The sequence below is a fragment of the Numenius arquata genome, chromosome 12, assembly GCF_964106895.1.
Source record: "Numenius arquata chromosome 12, bNumArq3.hap1.1, whole genome shotgun sequence".
NCBI classification, from domain to species: Eukaryota; Metazoa; Chordata; class Aves; order Charadriiformes; family Scolopacidae; genus Numenius; species Numenius arquata.
The window spans coordinates 23,405,837-23,424,601 of record NC_133587.1 but is presented as its reverse complement, the minus strand read 5'-3'; the positions used below and the strand labels follow the sequence as shown (position 1 = coordinate 23,424,601).

Genomic DNA, 18,765 nt, shown 5'->3' with positions numbered 1-18,765 from the left:
AATAATCAAAGCCATGCCCAAGCCCTAGATTTTTAGGAACTGCACAGACGATGACAGCTGATGCTCTCGAGAGGCAGTCATAAAAAGGACAGAGGTTAGAGGAAAAACAATACTGACTCTATTTGCTGTTCTGATGCTTAACTGATTTGTTCAAACTGCAATTTTCTGCCAAAGCCAGAAATCAGATTGCAGGTGTAACCCAACGTGTTAGCTACATAGAGCTGAATTCTTTAAAAGTGCATAAATGAAAGAAGAGGCTATGATTTATTTTCCTATGCTTTTTTAAACACTCTATGAAAACTCACCCAGCCTTGCACATGCAACCCTCCCCAGCCTGTGCCATACCATGCAGACTGAATGTTGTTACAACACCCACCTGTTTGGGCATACATGATCACACAATTTTCATCATTATTTGCAAAATTGGGCTCATTTGGAGCCCAGGCAACATAGTTCACTGGAGTTCCATCCATCCACCTGAAAGAAGCAATTTGGGGTAATAATAATTCTTAGTTGAATTAGTTAATATTTCTTTATAAAGGATGTATTAGAGGTTTGTATTTTAAGCTTCCTAGATTTTAGCTGACAAACACGTCTTGTTCTCTGGTAAAAGAAAACCAAGACCTTCCACTTGGAATTAGTAAGAAATGTCTTTATATCAACTGCCTATTCTGTTGACCTGGACCAGGTCTGAGCTAGTCCTCTCAGCTGGTGATCCCAGCCTTTCTTGGTCTCTGAGCATTGACAGCCTGCAGGAAATACACATGTGTAGCATTGGACCTGGCATTCTCTGGAGGACAGAAACAGAAACCTGAGCTTATTTAGTAATTTTCTGGGGCCAAAAGCAGTAATAAAAGATCTTGTAGGGTAAGGCAGAGCCTTGAACCACTTGACAGTTGGACCATTTTGTTAAACAAAGGAAATCTTTAATATTATACAGCTACTGCCTTCAGTCGTGCAACAATCATTTCCTAGTTTGGTGATTCACAAATTTATTCTCAAAGTGAAAAAGCCTCAGTGTGCCGGAAGGAGGAAAGTCAAGTGGGCAAACTGCCAAGATTACGAGCCTTCAGACAGCATCAGCTACAGGGCAATTTAGTGTTTTTCCAGTTTTGGAGACTAAGCAACTGTATGTGTGTTTTTTTCAAGTAAACTACAAGTAAGGAATTCAACAGGATGCCGAGCTGCTTCCACTTGCAAATCTCCTGAGCCAAATATGAAAAAGCAGTTCATAATAAATTGGAAGAAATAATATAAAGACAAATAGCAGCACCATCATCCAGCAGGGAGGAGGACGAAACTAGTGAGGGAGCAAGGAAGAGTTGGACAAACATTTTTTTTCTGAGCAGTGGATGTGATGTAAAAAGCAGCAGCTCCAGGAGATGACACTATCCAGTCTCTGTGGCTTGTGGCCAAGCAAGGCATCCTGAGAAGAAAGGCTGAAATGAAGAGGCTGAGACTCGTGACCAAGCTTCAAATCCCAGGAGAAGGCACTAGAAAAAGAAGGGGGTGGGAGGTGGGCAGGGAGATGGAGAAGAGTGCCGCAGGAGAAATGTGTCTGTAACTCATCTAAGGCTCCGTGTGAGGTATATTCCCAGGGCAATTTGTTTTCGAAGACATCTGTAGAAGAATAATGACTCCATGCAGCCTGAAGCTGTCCAGCCCTGGGCTCTGACAGTGAAACTGTCGGGAAATTACCTCCCAGACAAGGGCTTTGCAGTACTGAAGGTTCACCTGTAGAAACCAAAATGATGCCTCACTGCAGGTTTTGTAGGTTTGGTTTTTTTTCTTTTTTTTTTGATCATTTGAATATTCAGTAATGTCTGCAAGTACCATCCGGAACTTCCTAGAAACCTCCAACAAATTTTATGTTTCATCTAACAAGGAAAAGGGGATGACACTGAACTGACTGTGAGTGAACGTCTCAGCCTCAAAATACAAAAGAAGGGGAAATAGTGAAAATATTATGGGAGAAGTGCTCCCCTGAGGAAGAGTCATATTTTAAAACTTTATGTCGAGACATGGCTGTAGACAGATTTTCAGTCATTGAACTTCAACAGTCTTTTACAGGCAGCCATGCCAAATATTCACGTTATGAGTCTGAAAAACTTAATTTGTTTTTACTTACCGGAATGTCCTATCAAGGCTCACACTTAAGCCAATGTAAAAGTTGTTTCCCCAGTCTTTATAGAAAGTCTAAAACATAAAAAGTAAGAGTTTTAATGAACTGTAAGAAAACAGATTTCAAATAAAATAAGCAAGCTCTCAAAAACTGCTTTTGTTTCAGTTGTGCAACTGTACAATATGCAAAGTACAGGGAGTTGGTGGGATTATGTGTCTGAATTGCAAAACTCAACATTTTCCCCTGATTTCCAGTATTTGATTTTTTTTAAAAAAAATAAAAAAAAGTGATGAAAAAGAAATGGAGCAAAAAGCTATGTTAAGAAGCCAAGAACCTCTTAAGCAGGCCACAAAATAAAGCAATATTTTTAAGAGTTTTAGGAAAGCATAATGAGAATTTGCCAAAAGGCTACAAGTAAATGGTAGGGTTTAGTACTTAGTCATGTGGAGGAAAGGATGGAATCGTATCTGGTTTTAATAGTATGAAACTATTTCCAAAAGAGTACATCATCATCAGGGTATTCTCTTTGTATTAGAAAATATTCTGGCGTAAACCTTTCACTGAAAATCTGAATTCTGTTTTGGAAAAAAAAAAGTGAAAAGGCTTTTCTTGAATTCTGTGAAGAAAATGAGTTGGAAAACAAAACATGCGCAGTAACTAGCTTTCAGCTAAACAGAGCAAGTTTTTTGAAATTTTCACCCTGAGAGTGTTTTTGAAAAGAAGCTGAGGACTTATCTATACGTAGCAATTTATCAAGATAATGATAATGGTAAAGCTCCTAAGTAGATAACCCCATGAAGGGTGGCACTGATTTTTTTTATGATGGGGACCACTTTCTGGTACTTCATAAGCCAGCTGAAAAAGGTACCTCAGTAAAGGACAGAACAGTGCATTTTTGAAGTAAAACATGTTTCTTACGTATTTCCAAAGAAAATTTTTTTCACTTTCACTCTCAATGACAGCAAGATCACCACCATTCTTCTTACAGAAGTCCCTAGCTTTTTCCATAGGCATTGGTTCCTTGCTGATGTAGTATTCCTTGTGATTATATATTATCCAGTCATCTTCACTAGCAACATATTCATAATCTGCAGGGTAAAACATTAAGCAGTCTGTAATAGAACTTAACACCATTATATACTAATTTTATTCTGTTATTGGAAGTAGAAGACTTACTGAATGTAGAATTAGGCTCTGGTTTCAGTGGTGCTCCTGCAATGTAAATCAATATCTTAGTGTTTCATGTTTCTCAGACATTTCTCAATTAAATATATTTATAGAGTTGTTAACAATTTAAAGTTTTGTTTTAATTTCAAGTAATAAAATGAATCTTAAGGGTATGCTTATTTTTGTCACAGAATTTCTCAAAATATCTGAAAAAATGGTGTTACACTGAGCAAAATACCATATTAGAGCCAATCACAAGTTAAGCTTACAGAAACTATGCCCAACCTTAGGCTGCTGTATTTCATTTCCTCAACATGCTGGGTATAAACCCCAATTTACATGTGTATCTCAGGGATGAATTCATAGGTTTCAACTGCTTTTTTTTAAATTGAAATGTATTAAGTGTTTCATCATGCTTGATGGCACAGCTGGATATAATACATGCAGATAGTGAGATCAGACCTGGGAAGGATGTTCATATCTGTCTCTAAAAGTTGCTTAAGGAAGAAAGTCATCTTACCTTTTTTGATTTGGCAAACGTAGTCCCGCATATATTCACAAAATAAATCATTCCAGTTCATATTATTGTAGCCACTAAACACGCCACATTTTTCATTTCCATCGTAATTGTTTGGTTCTCCATGTGCCCATTTTTCAAAATTTACCTAAAGTGGAAACACAGCTTTGTTACTACTTTCCTTTTAAAGTGAAACAATTGTCTTACATCATCCTGTTAAAGAAAAGTGTACTTCATTTGATTTCATTGTCCATCTTGTGCTTTGATGCCAGACCTTGTAAGGAGAAGGACATGACCCTTGCATATCAATGATTCCTCTGTGTATTTATAAGCCATGTTAGTAAGCAAAGAAGTTCTTGCCCTCTTTGTTATCAGGAGAGATGAAGTTCTCCTGACAAGCTCTAGAAAGAAGTATCTAAGTACCATCGTCTGACCCCTGGGTTGATTATCCTGCTCTGATGTTTCAATCTGAAACAATCAATGGCAGTCAGTGCTGCCATATGAACTCGGGCCTTGCAGACCTTGATCTACTTAAGATGGGGCAGGCAATAAAGCCTAGCTTGAGTAGACATACAAAATTATATCTAACAGTAAGTGAAAAATGGGATTATAAAGATTAGTAAAACTATATTTGCTTAGATCAAGAGATATTCCATCACCTTTGGTGTTATTTCATTACTCTAAATGTCATACTGTTATCTATAACTACGAACTATCAAAAGATAAAAACTAATTCCTAGAGTGCAATCAAGTAGTAAAGACTTAAGGTCACTTGTGGCTTGTATAGGAGGAGTTGTAAGAGCTATCTGCCAAGATATACGTGGAAAATTAGACAAAAAGATGGAATAATAAATAATTTACTCACTGGTGAGCCATCACTCCATATAAACCCGCCATCGGAGTCCAAGGCACTTAAACCCATCCAGTAAGAATATTGAAGATAATCTCTCTTTCTGAATCATTACAAATATAGACAATCAGACACAGTGTGAAATAGAGAAGAATATATATCATCACAGTATTCTCAGTGTTTTTATCTTTGAAGTATCATTTGAGACAGTCATATAAAGTGATCATTCAATTGCCATGTGGGGAAAAACACCCTGGCACTGCATGTGGCAGGAAGCAGTGAAACACAGAGCTTCATGGGAAGGGTCACAGCTGTCATGAGTTCACAGATACTGAGTTAAATGGAAATATATTTTAAGGTCTTGGTTTGACCAAGTAGCTTAAGCATCCAAATTCAGACATGTTTGTACTCATAGGCCTGATTTAAACATTTATATAAGCACATCGCTAGGTCAGACTAGGCTTTCCCTAGTCTCCCAATTCTTCCCCTTAACTAAGGAAAGAAAGCAGCACAAACTATTCCTTTAATCAAGAGTATTTCATCTACTGATCAAAATGAGCTAAAAAGATCAGTTTTATCCTTTCGAACTAAAATCAGTTGAAACCAATTTTAATGATCCTTCTTTCATTTTTGTGTATGTTCAGGGCCACTTCAATGCATGGCACCACCTTCCCAGAGGCCTGCCAAGAGACCCTTCTTCTCACCTCTTTCTACCCAGTTCCTTCTGCCACTTTGCAAAGATATACACAGTCTTTGCAAGGTAGAAACTGATCACCAGAAGTCCCTTATGTCTTTCAGAAAGGTCATTTTTTAAATGTCTTTTTTTCCTCTACATTTAAATGACGCACTGTGCAGATACTTACAAGCTAATTATTAGATTTTGTTCTTCTTCACTGTGGATACATGCCAGATCTCCTCCAATGGCTCTGCAAAAATCTCTTGCACCAAACCATGTTTGCATTTTCTCCCTTCCTCCCTGAAAAATCTAGAAAAAGTGGACAATTAATACTGTGTTGGGTATTACAGAAATTTAGAAACAGCATTATGGCCTTCTATCCTTCATCTGGTCTCCTGGTCTCTAGGTTTTATCACTTACTATTTGGCTGCGCAACCATAGGCCTGTGGTCCTCTATCAAATAGGTCAAATATCAATCAAAGTTGAAATAATTTTCAACTTTGCCTTTCATACCATCACCAAGTCCCAGTGACTCCAGACTTAGTTTAAACTGCATACAGCACTTTCCAGCACTTCCCTGACACACCACCTGGGGATGGCTGGAGACGTGTTACCGCAGAGAGGTACCAGGTAGGCAGGGTAAAATCCATCTTCCACGCACACATGAAACATGTTCTCATTTGAAAAGACAAAGGTTTGCATTCAGAAGTTGAACACCTACTTTGAAGCAGAGGCTGCTCTGAGGAACAGATTGCCACCCCTCCGGGCATGATGGGAGAGGGGGCATCGTTGGAGGAGGAGGGGGAGTCACTCCCTCTACCAGCTGCTTGCAGAGAAACATGTTTGTTTCTTCACAGTTCAATATATCCCATAATCCAGCTGAAGTTCCTGTCGTCATGGCCACACAGCCTGACTCCCTTCCTGCACGAAACATAAAATTTTCAACTTTATCAATAAATAGCGGCATCTTCTCAAAGAATATGCTATTTAATTAAATGTAACCTGTCCCCACTGTGTTTGGATGCCAATAGATCGCAGTAGCTTGCATGCATCTCAATTAAAACATAAATAAACTTTATCAAATTATTTTCACATTACACTATGAATCACCACCCATCAAAACCACCAAACAACAATGAGTGATACCAGCAGACACATATAATCCCACCTGGTCTACTGGAAGGAGCTACCATGATCTCTGGTTTAATCCCTTTAGCACAAACAGAAAGTTGCAAAGTTGGTTTTTCCACTTTATGTTTCTAAACCACTATTTAGCTTCCAACCCCCCATTTCTTGGGCCTCCAGAGTAGAAATTCAGTGGCCCTCGTGGCACATACCAGGCATCCCCGTGTTCCAGTGGGTGAAGGTGACGACATCCCCGCTGGCCCACCTGAACGTCCCCTGCTCCTCTGTATCTGAGAGACCAATCCAGAAATACTTTGCTGGATTGAATCCGATTACAGAAGTCAAAAAAGCTTGTTCATATCTGTGAAGAATAAGTACCAAACTGATGTATTGCGTTTTGTTGTAATTTGTTAGTTTCTTCAAACAATTCATTGTAGTAAATCTGGTAAAGTATGGATTGAAGCAAGGGTGATGATCTTACTTTAAGAGTTCTAACTCTTATGTAAATTAATTTTTATTCTATATTTTGGTAATGTAAATCGTGTTTAGAATTTAGAGTGATTCTGTTCTCCTTTTTTACCTCACAATGAACACCACGAGCCAAACAGTACTGGTGTTAATGCATATATGCTATTCATTTTTATAAATAAGTACTACACTGTTTTACTGAGCTTTGTGATAAGGTCTAGATCTTTAAATCTTTGTTACTCTGGGGCAAAAATTCTACTCTTATTCTAAAAGTTTCAAGATCCGACTGTTACAAAGAAAAGGCTGAAAAGCTCAATTCCAGAGGAAATAAATAGTTCTGTGCTTATCTGTTAATTTTTAGTACAATAGATTTTAAAATAATCTGGCAATTTGGGGTTGTTGGGGGACTGATGCAATTTTCTAATTCTTGGAGTCAACAACAGTGCAGGCATGTGGCCTGAATGCTTGGATTGATGACATACAGGCCCCTGACATATTTTGTAATACTTCTTCAGTTCTACCATAAATTTTCCAGCCAAGGACTGGTGTCACATGGGACACTATGAACATATGTAAAGTAAGAAGGGTTTCCTGTTTGGCCCTTCCATCCTGGTTGCAAGTATGAAAGGACAGGAATTACGTTTCCATACCTGTCTCTCACAGAAGCCAGGTAACCTTTGTTTTCTTCACAGATTCTTTTTGCTTCTGAGAACGTTGCTGGTAGTTGCCCCACGGAGTAGCAGTAAAAGCCGTGCCTCATCCAGCCCTGTCAGCGTCAACAGCAGAGATGCACGGAGGGGCTGTCAGACCGTGCACCACAGCACACTTCCAAAAGCCACGTTCACACCACACCCCAAACCAAAATTAATCTCAGAAATGGTGAGAGGAAATGAAGAAGATAATCAGACACAGCTTGTGTAACCACAACTGTGTGTCTTGCCCCTTGATGGAGGACACACAAGCTGTGGTGAGCCTTCGTTGTGACTTGGAGCTGGCAAGCGTGCTCGCAGCCACTGCCTGGCTCCTTGTGTAAAGCCTGCCCTGCTTTCTCTTTGTGTAAGTCTAGCTGTTGCAAGAGGCTCCAACAAGCTGCAAAATAGTCAGCTCAAATATTCGTGCCTCCTGTGGCGGATTGATGAAACTGTGAAGGCTGCGCACAACCCAACAATGTCATGCGAAGAGCAGCTTTTGGGGGGGAAAAGTTCTGCACTGGGAGAGAGATGAGTGAAGTGTGCATGCAAGGGAGTGAAAAAAAAAATGAAGTCAATCTAAATTTTGTTTAAGTAAAGAAAACAATTTCCCCATTAGTCTGAGATGTATAAATGCAGCCAAAATTAACAGGTTTTTTAAGGCTCCATCAAGAACAGTCAAAATAATTGACTTCTGTGATGCTCACTATCATGAGGGTGAAAGCAAGATGCAACAAACTTTCACTGCTTTTCTTTTACACTTACTTTCTGGCAGCCTGGGTAAGTAACCTCAGCTTCCCCTGATTCTTCTGCCAAAGGTTTCCTTTTACAGACATAACCGAGTTTCATTTCACAAGCACTGTCAGCCCAGGATCCATCCTGAGGGTGGTAAGAAGAAACCATAAAGGGAAATGAAACCTAGAGAAAATCCAGATCCAACAGAAATATTCACCATCCTCAGAGAGAATCCTTCTCTCTTCGCATGGCTTAGACTGTCTCGTCTCTCTTCCTTGCCCTGATGCTTTCTCCAAATCAGGAGACACAATAAAGACAGTGAGGGCCACATTTCCCTAGAGCTGTGAGAGTTGCATGTATTAAAGGTTCAGTGGCTGATGGGAGCAGGAAGGAAACACACTGCTCCACTCTATTCTCACCAGCACAGTATTTATTATGAAAAATATGAAAAAATTATAGTTTAAGACTTTTTCCCCAGTATTAGTATATGTCATTTTATGCTGAGTATTAAATAAGATAGAACTTTTTGTACCTTATTTTTTGCGCCTCCAATAATATGAGCCTTCAAAGTAGCTTTAATAAACCTATATTTTAGGTGGTTTAGGGGAAACATAAGAACGTCCCTGCTCCAAGAATATAGTCTGCAGCTATGATCAGCCACTTCAACCAATTTCAGATGGCAGATTTGTTGTAACTGTTGTAGAGCAGACCAAGTCTCAGGGCAGTGCACTGCTTCTGGTGCTCCACCTTCTTCTGCTCTCCAGTCTCCCTCCACACTAAGATATTCTGAATTAAACCAAGTTCCTAAAAACCTTTAAAATCCTTGTCCCTTTTTACTTTTTTTCTTTTTCTTTTTTTTTTTTTTTTTTGTCACAGATGGGTTTTTTGGGGGGAAGCACAAAGGACAGAAGAAAGTGTGAAAGTGGGAGAGGGATTTTTACCTCCCCCTTCATAACGATGCAGTCTGCCTTATTCCGTGTATGGGTCGGCTCTCCATGATGCCATTTGGTATAAGTCACAGGTGTCCCATCACTCCATTCAAAATACATTTGAACCCTGAAGTCATTTAGACCAATCCACAGCTCATCATCTGGCTCTGGGAACACAGAGGTAAGGGTATGGCTTAACGTGGAACAATCACATCTCACACCCACTTTTGACTGAATAAGGACTTTTTAAAAAACATTTAAGCTCAAGGTTAAAATGATTAAATGAATAATAGCAATAGTACCATTCCAGATAAAAAAGTGACCTGCAGGAATACTCACTGTACCCAAGCTGAGACACTGTAAAACTGTACTCCTCAATATTATGAATACTCGCCAGCTCTCCATCTTCTTTTCTACAGGAAGACTGTGCTTCTTTCCATATTTTGGGCGTTTTGTAAATTCTGTAGCAATGACCTGCATAGGCCACCCATTCCCTGGGGCACTTAAAATGCTTTAAGTCACCTGAAAAAAGTTATTTCAAACAATTAATGAGCAGTCCTATTCAGTGCTTTCTTTTAATCAAAAAGAAAATCACCTGTACTGATATGAATTTTCAATATTGGAGCACATACAGGCAGAGGAGGAAAGCAAAGGTCTGAGAATCATAAAGATTCTGAGGTCATAAAAAATACAAACCAGATTTTTTCCATCCAAGTTGTGCTGAGAACTACTCAAAATCTCTTTTCAGTGAATGAAATAGCTACTAAGTAATTTGGCACGCAAACTTGCAGGGCACAACACCACATTAAATCCCCCTCAGTGAGGCTCTGGGTACAGCCACGTTTTACAGAAAAGCACCTCTTTTCCTGCACAGGGACTTGATCTTGGTGAGTTTTGGAGATTTTGGATGTTTTTTTCTCTGGGAACCCCAACTGCTTGGGAGTCAGTTGGAGCTCCTGTAGAGCCCAAACCATATATCAGAGAGCCCAGACATATTTACATTATACCAGACGTGTCAGAAATCCCAGCTGCACAAAAATGCCACACACTTGGTTCTGTGGCTATTTCTTGGATGTGAATTTAGCATGAGCAGCCATCTTCCACTGCTTTGAAGGTTCACGCGATCTGCACCTATAAAGTAAACTGAAGAGGGCAGGACATGTATCCAGCATTGGCGTGTGATCAACCACATCATTCAATGCTTCCTGGACCTGGTTTTGACCTGTGCAAACTCGCTTTCTCCTAGGCAACATCCAGTCACGGCTTGTTGGGTAGCATGGGTCAGAAACCGTTCCTAGTAAGATGTCTGGAAGCAGCCAGAATGTACAGGATGCCAGCTATGATGTGCCATTCATCTCCAAAACCATAAAATAATCTTATATACTAGTATATATGTAGCTGAAGGAGTTACTGTAGAGTTAGTAACATGCTGGGAATTCCCAGGTGAAGTAACTTCCATTGCCTTCACATAGATGAGATCTAGTTTGCCTCAGGTGCAAAGGGAAGTCAATTGAGAAAAGGTGCCAGCCCCATATTCTGAAATTTTCCTTTCAGAATAGAGCAAAAAGGGTCAGAGACAGCAGGGAGAACATGAACTCTGTCTCACATCTTCTTGCAGAATACATTTTTAGTGTATTTTTCAGAGCACAGGGTATTCACCAGTATTTTGTGGCCTAGATAACATGAGTAAACACATAATTCTGCCTTCTTTAGTACCCTGGGATCTTTTCAAAATTATGAACATTTAGACATCATCTTTAAAATGAACCAGAAAATTAAAGTCTTCTCAGCATTTGACCCAGTTCAACAAATGTAACCCCTTTGTTTTCACCATATATTGTCATTTCATATACGGCATCCTCCCGGTATTTCTTACTCATTGCAAATTTAGCCTTATTTTTTGACCAACTTACCAGAGGCAATAGTGGAGGAATCTGAAGAGGAGTTTCTCTTTTGGCAGATATATCCCAGTTTCCGATCACACGCCTGGTTTTCCCATTTGCCGTTCCTACCTTGGAAGGTCCCACATATTTTTCCAGATTCCATAGAGGGATTTCCTTTAGGAAAGAGGCACAACGTACAGAGAATACCTCTGTTAACACTGAAAATTTTCACGTCATTACAGGAGGGAATGCACAAATCCTTTGCAGCTGCAAACCCACTGGCGTATTATTCTTCAGAGTGATAATTCCCAAGAGAGGAGATGAGGGAGCACCACTGGGATGGCCAAGAGAGCTGACATTTCAAACACAAGACTTGCCCTTCTCCCATGAACTGCTTAAGAAGAAATTCAGCGTGTCTGAAGTACTGCACCATACAGAAAAAAAAAAAACTTCATACAAATAAAACTTTTATATAAATTCCTTGTGGGGTGGTAGTATTGCAAACAACTCAGCATCCCTTACTGTTAAATACTGGGTATGAAATGCATATTTAATTGCACAGGAGTGCTCGCCCTTTGGATTTCCCTGTAGTCACAACAGCCATTATGAAAATACATTAATATGGTAACGTGCAAGATGGTGACTTAGATCCTAAGAAAAAAGTGGAAACTTACTAAGATAATGTACATCAGATAAATGTCATAAACAGTAACTGAGTAGAACAATTGAAAATATTTGTTATGCAATGTTTCTCTTCAGGTTTTCTTCTCTTTTCTTCACATTCTCTTTATATCATTTTTCATTAGTTTAAATAATGTGCCTGATGAGAAAATTATGGGTGGAAAAAAATATGGAATGATCTGTAGATATTTGTTTTAAACTATTTTGTTAGGTGAGCTATCTGCTTTTTCTGGGAAATTCAGAATTAATGGTGATCCATTAATTGGTGTTATATATATATATATATATATATATATAGCTGGTGTTATCCCTATTACTGTAATATCCTACCGTTTCCATAAACCCCTGTAATCTGTGAAAATTCTTTGAAACCAAAGGAATAAGGTAACAGGAATTTGGGGAAAAGAAGAGAATATTGGCCCAGACACTGATTTCAGTGGTTTCAGATACGTGCACTCACCTGGAGCCCAGTTTAGGTATCTGAAAGGACTGCCCCCAACCCACTGCCAGCCACCATCAAGTGCACTGAAAAGACCGGTCCAGAGCTTTGCACTGACACCCAGGTCACTGGTGAGCCCTAATGGGCAAAAGAAACCAACAGTTATTAGATGCCTCTGATTCTATAGGCTGTTCAATAAAACTTGAAATAAAATTTTAAAGTGTGGAAAAAATGTCATAGTGATTTTTTTGGTATAGGTCAGATTTGTTCCACTATTTTAATACATTTTTTGTGAGAAAGTGACAAGCTTTTTTAAGAATGCCACTAAGACCTATTTTTACAAGATAAATATAAGAATACGTGTTATTCTGACCTACATTTTAACCATACGCTTTAATTTGTTGATTTTTTTTACTTTACCTAATAGATACATTCCTTCATGAAGGTCTGTGACACTTAATAATTCTGCATTCTGCTGCTGGCAGCTTTTTCTTGCTTGGTGCCATGTCAAAAGAGACTCTGAGTTTATCTGATAGTGCATTTCTGTCACGGGATTTGTTTTCCAAAGGTCACTGCGGATGGTGTCTATAAAACATGGTAACAGCAACTTGACGAGACAATCATACTTGCTAATGCAGAAAATAAAATCTTCATTGCAAGAGAAATGAAACTATGTACCTGTATGATTTAGTAAGTTTTTACACATACTTCCCCCATATATATACCTTGTATATTCAATGTTAATAATACATAAATGACAAAAGGAATTATTTCTCCTTACAAACATAATTTTTCTACATTCACCATGTTCTTTTTTATTTATGTAACTCGTCTACCTCTCCCACAGTTCAAGCCACATTAACCCACTCACTGATATATTCTACCTGTACACACACATTTCCCTATTCCCTACACAGAACATCTTGGTCTCTGCATCGATTTCGTATCTTGAGACCCCTCTTATGCTCTCCCAGACCTCCCAACATGACAGAAAAGATAATTTCCAGTCAGATGTGAAGCAGGCATGAAGGGGTGGGGCATTCGTGCTGGGGTTACTAGAAAGCTGTGTTAGGTGATTTGTGGGCGTAAGGAACACCAAGGACAAGTGAAGGTCACTACCCGTCTCCTGCACCCTTACATTCGCTCCAGCCCTCCTCTTCTCTGCTCCATCCTGTGATACACCACTGCCTCTTCCTTCCCTGTGTCTCACCTTCCTCATCCATCACACTTCTTTCTGCCTTTAATTTGCCGTTTTTTCTCACCTACTCCTAGGGGGTTTCTATTCCTTCTACCATCAGTCCCCATCAGACCTCACAATACTCCCTGTATGTACCAGTCTCGGGAGCGCTGCAGAACTGCTTCTCATCTCAGCTGGAAAAACAGTGAGAGTGAAGAGCAGATAGCTCATTTTATCATTGCAGAGCTCACCAGCAAACTAGGCTAGCCAGAATCCAGCGCACTGTCCAATGCCACTTCACATCCCAAGGAGATTTTGACCATGAGAGTGGATGAAACTTTTGCTCAATGCCTTTCCTGAAGTCTTCATAAATAAATTACCTTTTAGTGGGCAATTTCCAAAAAACTGGTCTTTATCAAAATCTGAGGAAGTTGCACACCAGAAAGAGCTCGCATCGTCACTGCGAGGGATGCACTCGGCATACCATCTACCGTTGAACTTAAAAGGGAACATGCAAGGTGCACCAAAGGCATTTCCTCCCAGTGTGTAGATATCTATGGAGAGAAACACAGAGCAATAGTAGTCAGTTGATGTCAGATGTTCACCACACTGTGTGCTCATAGGCAGCTCTCTATGGACACAGCTGAGTTGTGCAAGAGCTCAACACATCAGTGCTTCATTACTATAAAGCCTTCCAAGGCTGTTGTGCCAATTAGACATGACTATGGCAAGATATTCAGAATTGTGACTCTAAAAGAACCCTCATTTGGCCATCAGACTAATTTCCGACTATTTTTTTCTTTTCATTGCTGTCTGGACTGCTGTGTAAGAGATGTTTGTGACTCAGTTTCTCCCGTTGCATAAATACTTCTGTCCACGGAAAATTTTTAGGATCTTTTTTTTTGTTTTCCCCGTATGGTTGAAGAGGTTTGGAAAGGAGATATCAGAATATTTTATTAGTTTTCATAAGAGGAAGTTTTATCTTAAAATTGCATGTGACTGCTGGGAAGTGGCGCTCCCATCTCCATGCAGTCTAATTTGCTACTATCTGAACAAAATTATGACAAACTTCATTCCAGCTGGAACTATTGTAGGGCAATGCAAAAACTTCATCCCTCCTTATTTAACTTCCCACCCTACCAGAGGGATGCCCAATCTACATATCCAAGAGGGATAATAATGCAGGAAAAGGTGATCTGGCTCTCCAGCAGTCCTTTGCCAGGGCATTAGGACTTACTGCCTCCTGAGCCTTTAAACACTGTTTTTCCTTTTGCTTTTTCCTAATTCTTCTTCTCACTGGGCCTGGGAAACACCAGCTAAACACTGTTAAAAATGCATTACATCTATGCTAACAAGAAATTAACTTCTTAGAGATAGTACATGCTCAAACCAGGTAATAGCAACAACAAATATTTAAATATAGCACAATTGTCTCTTCTACAAATTGATCAGGCATATTTTGAAACATTCATAGATTTCTTCCTGCTGTTGCTGTACAAAGAGAATTCCCATTCTCCCTTATGATTACATCGTAGGCCTTTGTCATTTGATTCTTTGGTTTGGCAGAATTGCACTTTTCAAGTTATGCAGAAATGTATACAGTCATATTTGCCTTTTATTTCTACTTCCTATTTGTAGTCAGCTCCGCTACTGATGTCACTGTAACAAAAGGGTTGCTGAAGGACAGGCAGGCAGTGGAATACTTTGTAAACAGGTGCAGCCAAGTTACCTGGAAATAGAGATTAATTTTTAGTACTCACCCTCATAGCGCTGGGAGCATATGCTGTCTGCGGTTCCATGGATTTTCCACCTGCTCCCCTTGCCCGATAATTTGGACAACCTGATTTTCTTCCCCTTCCCTTTGCCATAGTTGAAAAATAAATCCTTGCCATAGGTTGCAAGTGTCCCATTTCTACATTCCCACCACTGGAGCTCATTCGTCCTGTTGCAGGATTCCAACGTGATGGCAGCCTCGTCGTCCTTGGCGAGCACTCCCAGGCACAGCTTGAGGGCCATGCTCAGCAGCTGCGTGGCAGAGACCCACCTGAACTTTTGAAACTCACTATGCTCATCACAAGTCGTAGTTATGACTGAGCTAGAGTTTTGAGCTTGGGCGCAGAGCTTGCTATCTTCATTATAGATTGAAAATATTCCGCTACCTATAAAATAAAACGAGAATGCAAACAGGAGATATTTCATAGGAGATGAGTCAGCTACTTCTATTTGACAGTCTTCTACAATAAAAAAATCGAATATACAGAGTATATAGACAAAGAAATCAAGGGAAGTTCATCATGAGTATGAAGGATATTAATCAAAATGTTCTTAAGATGGAAGCAACACAGAAGCTGAAAATATAGCTCTTTCAAGAGAAATTGCTCTTCTTCACTTCCCTCCTTAAAGCACACTGTTCTCAAAATGCCATTCAAAAATGACTTCTATTAAATTTCAGGAGTTCTTCAAAGTTCCACCACCACACAGCATATTAAACAGGCTTTAATTTTGCAAGTACAAGGGCTTTTTGCTTTAGACCTATTAAAAATGTTTTACATACTCAAAATGCAACCTTTTCTATGTGGCCCGCAATAACATTGTGGTTTTCAGCTCATCAAGCAAGTGGGGTATTTTTCATTTTTGGTTAATGCTTTGGGAAATATTTTGAAAATAATGCTTTTGCAAAAAGTCATTTCTTCACAGAATTCAGCTTGTGAGTTTCTCAGGAGGGAAGCCAGGACTTGCAGCATCATCACTTCAGTTCTGAGCACAGCTAAGTGAACTAAATATCCCGAGTGCCATTAATAGCTACACTAGTAAATAGAAGCCTGAGACTCTGCGCAACAGGGTTGTGTTTCTTAAGACCAGCTTCAAAAAAGCGGCACAACTTCAGCCTGCTCCAAACCTTCACCATTTTTTCAGCTCTCCTTGCAGCCCTGAACTCCCCTCCAGGTGACAGCAACATCAGCCAACTCGCTCTGCTATGCCATTGAGCTTTACCGACACCCAAGGTCCCTTGCCAGGGGTGGAATAGTTAAATGGGGCTTCACAGCCGCCACTCCACCCCTCAGAGCTGCCAGGGAGCGGTTGAACAGCCTAGGTGACGCTTCTCTGAAAGGCTGCAGACACGAACAAGCCAGGTGCCATTTCCCCCGGCACAGCTCTCCTGCTGCAGCAGTTCTTCAGAAGGTTAGCAGAGGATGGGTTAGAGCTAGCTTGGTCTTGCCCAAAAACATGCACATAAGAAATTCTCCTGTAGTGGATCAAATCAGCATTGTTGGCTAGTCCCTGCTGCTGTTCAAGCATTGACACTGGACTCCCTCAGTTCTCCAGCTGGGAGCTTCCTGGGGGAGAGACCTGCAGACACAGCATCGTGTTTTTTCCACTCAGCAGTAGCAGCGTATGAAACCCAACAGACAGCAACTCTTAAGACCCTTCCTAAAGCCCATCAGCTTGGAAACAGGACTCCAGTATGCAACGATTAGTGTGCCATATTCTACATGAGCTGTCTAAGAAACTCAAGGCACGCATCTGCCAGTGGTTCTGTGTATGTTGAGAGGACACTTCCCTGGCCACTGGAGCTGCACTAACCCCTCCAGTGGAGTAATTTCAGATCAGCTTTTGTCCACATCCAGCTGCCTGATTTTTCAAGAATCAGCACTGCCTAAGTTATGCCCACATCTGTTGACATATTTCTTTCACTCATACACCACCTTGAAAACTGGGCTAAGGAAACAGAATGCCTGTACAGATACCACCAAATTTAAGAGCTGAATAAAACTTTTTCATATTACATGCTGTTATTAGATCTAAACTCCCTTTCCACCAAGAAGGACATCAGGAAGGCATGAGAAAGAACTTGCAAATCTCCACACAGTCAGCAGAGGACAAAGACTTACCAGATATTTGAAGAGATGTGCTAAAGGAGAAGAGAAAAGTCAGGAGCAGGTAGACAGCCATGGCCAAATGCCTCACTCCCTTCTCCCTTCACCTCAAATTTATGCTGAAGATGAAACCCTTGCCTGGCAAGAAAACTCTTCTGCACTGAACCAGATTGACAAATCCTTCTCAGTTTTTAAGGCCCGACAGATACAGGGAAGTTCTGAGCTGCAAATAAGGAACTGCATCATGTCACATGAGTAATTTTGAAATAATACATTAATGAATAAACTTTGCTTTCTAAGCTAGTTTCTCTACTATATAAAAGTTTTCTCTTCTGTGGAAATATGAGAGCTAAAAGGTAACATTGTAGTGAGGATTTTTGGAAACATACCTTACAAATCAGGATCATTATTCTTATGAAGAAGATGACATGAATGTCTCTTTACCAGAAACAGAGCAAAGGGTAAAAAAGAAGAGGACGATTTGTCTGTATCAATAAATGATGAAAAAAGCCAGAGTGCAATGCAGTACTATGAAAACTTGGCTGAGACAGTATGCAAATGAAGTAACTATGCCATTGGATTGAAAGAGAACCAGAATTTCCAATGTCTGCAGTTCCACAGAAAAGAGAAAAGCTCTAGAAAATACAACCTGCCTTCTTCAGGAGGAACCTGTTGCTTCTTTTGCTCCATTCCTGAGTATATGCAGGAGCAATGCACTCAAACTGACAGCAACAAGTGAAGAAATTCTGAAAAGAAACCACACAACTCTAGAAAGAAGATAATTTGCAACTGGAAATTATGGATTTTCAATTATTGCATGAGAGGAAAAATTAAAGCGGTAAGGAATAATGCCACATTTTTCATCCCGCTGGTCTGTGAAAGTTTACACCCCCTAAAGTGCACACCCTCCAGGCATTCTGACAAAATTCTGGTGTTTGCTTTGAAAAAGTCATGATAGGTAAAAGAATTAGAAACATGTAGAGGGGTAGGGAAGAGAAAAGGCACTCCTGTGGAAGGTTTACATCCCTTTTTGCATATGGCCTTTGAAAAATTTCAGTTCCCAGACCTCAGGAGAGGCTGGTTTGGAATTACTTCCCCAATATTGTATTTGCAGCAAATACTCTTTAGGATCTTTCCCCGCAAATTGCTCCTGTCGTAGGCAATGAAAACCCTGGATGCCTACAGGAAGATATGGGATCCTGCTTCTATTGTTCTGACTCAGATGCAGATGGACAACTCACGGAGTCTGAAAAGGTACACAAGGAATTAGAGCAGAGTAAGAATTACAAGTGAGACAAAATAGTGGGACCTGAAGGCCAGCAGGTCCAGCTAGGCCTAAAACACGGAAAGAATGGGAGCCTGAGAAGGACACTGAGACCTGAGGAAAGTGGGAGAAAAGAGAAGGCTGCCTCAAGAAAGCAGCAGGTGG

The 18,765-nt window shown here is 40.1% G+C and overlaps 1 protein-coding gene across 1 annotated transcript in view; it reads right to left on the bottom strand.

Annotated features, from left to right (window-relative positions):
* LOC141471263 (macrophage mannose receptor 1-like) overlaps positions 1 to 17,498 on the bottom strand; it is a 32,140-nt gene extending 14,642 nt beyond the window's left edge. The window contains exons 1-19 of the mRNA XM_074157697.1: positions 17,352 to 17,498; positions 15,219 to 15,617; positions 13,839 to 14,012; positions 12,702 to 12,866; positions 12,303 to 12,419; positions 11,192 to 11,335; positions 9,618 to 9,800; positions 9,291 to 9,445; positions 8,380 to 8,493; positions 7,576 to 7,691; positions 6,670 to 6,818; positions 6,054 to 6,253; positions 5,520 to 5,641; positions 4,672 to 4,759; positions 3,810 to 3,954; positions 3,299 to 3,334; positions 3,041 to 3,210; positions 2,129 to 2,196; positions 377 to 477 (exon numbers count right to left, since the gene is read on the bottom strand). Of these exons, the coding sequence (XP_074013798.1) occupies positions 377 to 477; positions 2,129 to 2,196; positions 3,041 to 3,210; positions 3,299 to 3,334; positions 3,810 to 3,954; positions 4,672 to 4,759; positions 5,520 to 5,641; positions 6,054 to 6,253; positions 6,670 to 6,818; positions 7,576 to 7,691; positions 8,380 to 8,493; positions 9,291 to 9,445; positions 9,618 to 9,800; positions 11,192 to 11,335; positions 12,303 to 12,419; positions 12,702 to 12,866; positions 13,839 to 14,012; positions 15,219 to 15,617; positions 17,352 to 17,412 (2,707 nt within the window). The 5' untranslated portion in view covers positions 17,413 to 17,498. The remainder of the gene's footprint in view (positions 1 to 376; positions 478 to 2,128; positions 2,197 to 3,040; positions 3,211 to 3,298; positions 3,335 to 3,809; positions 3,955 to 4,671; positions 4,760 to 5,519; positions 5,642 to 6,053; positions 6,254 to 6,669; positions 6,819 to 7,575; positions 7,692 to 8,379; positions 8,494 to 9,290; positions 9,446 to 9,617; positions 9,801 to 11,191; positions 11,336 to 12,302; positions 12,420 to 12,701; positions 12,867 to 13,838; positions 14,013 to 15,218; positions 15,618 to 17,351) is intronic.
* Positions 17,499 to 18,765: the final 1,267 nt, after the last annotated feature.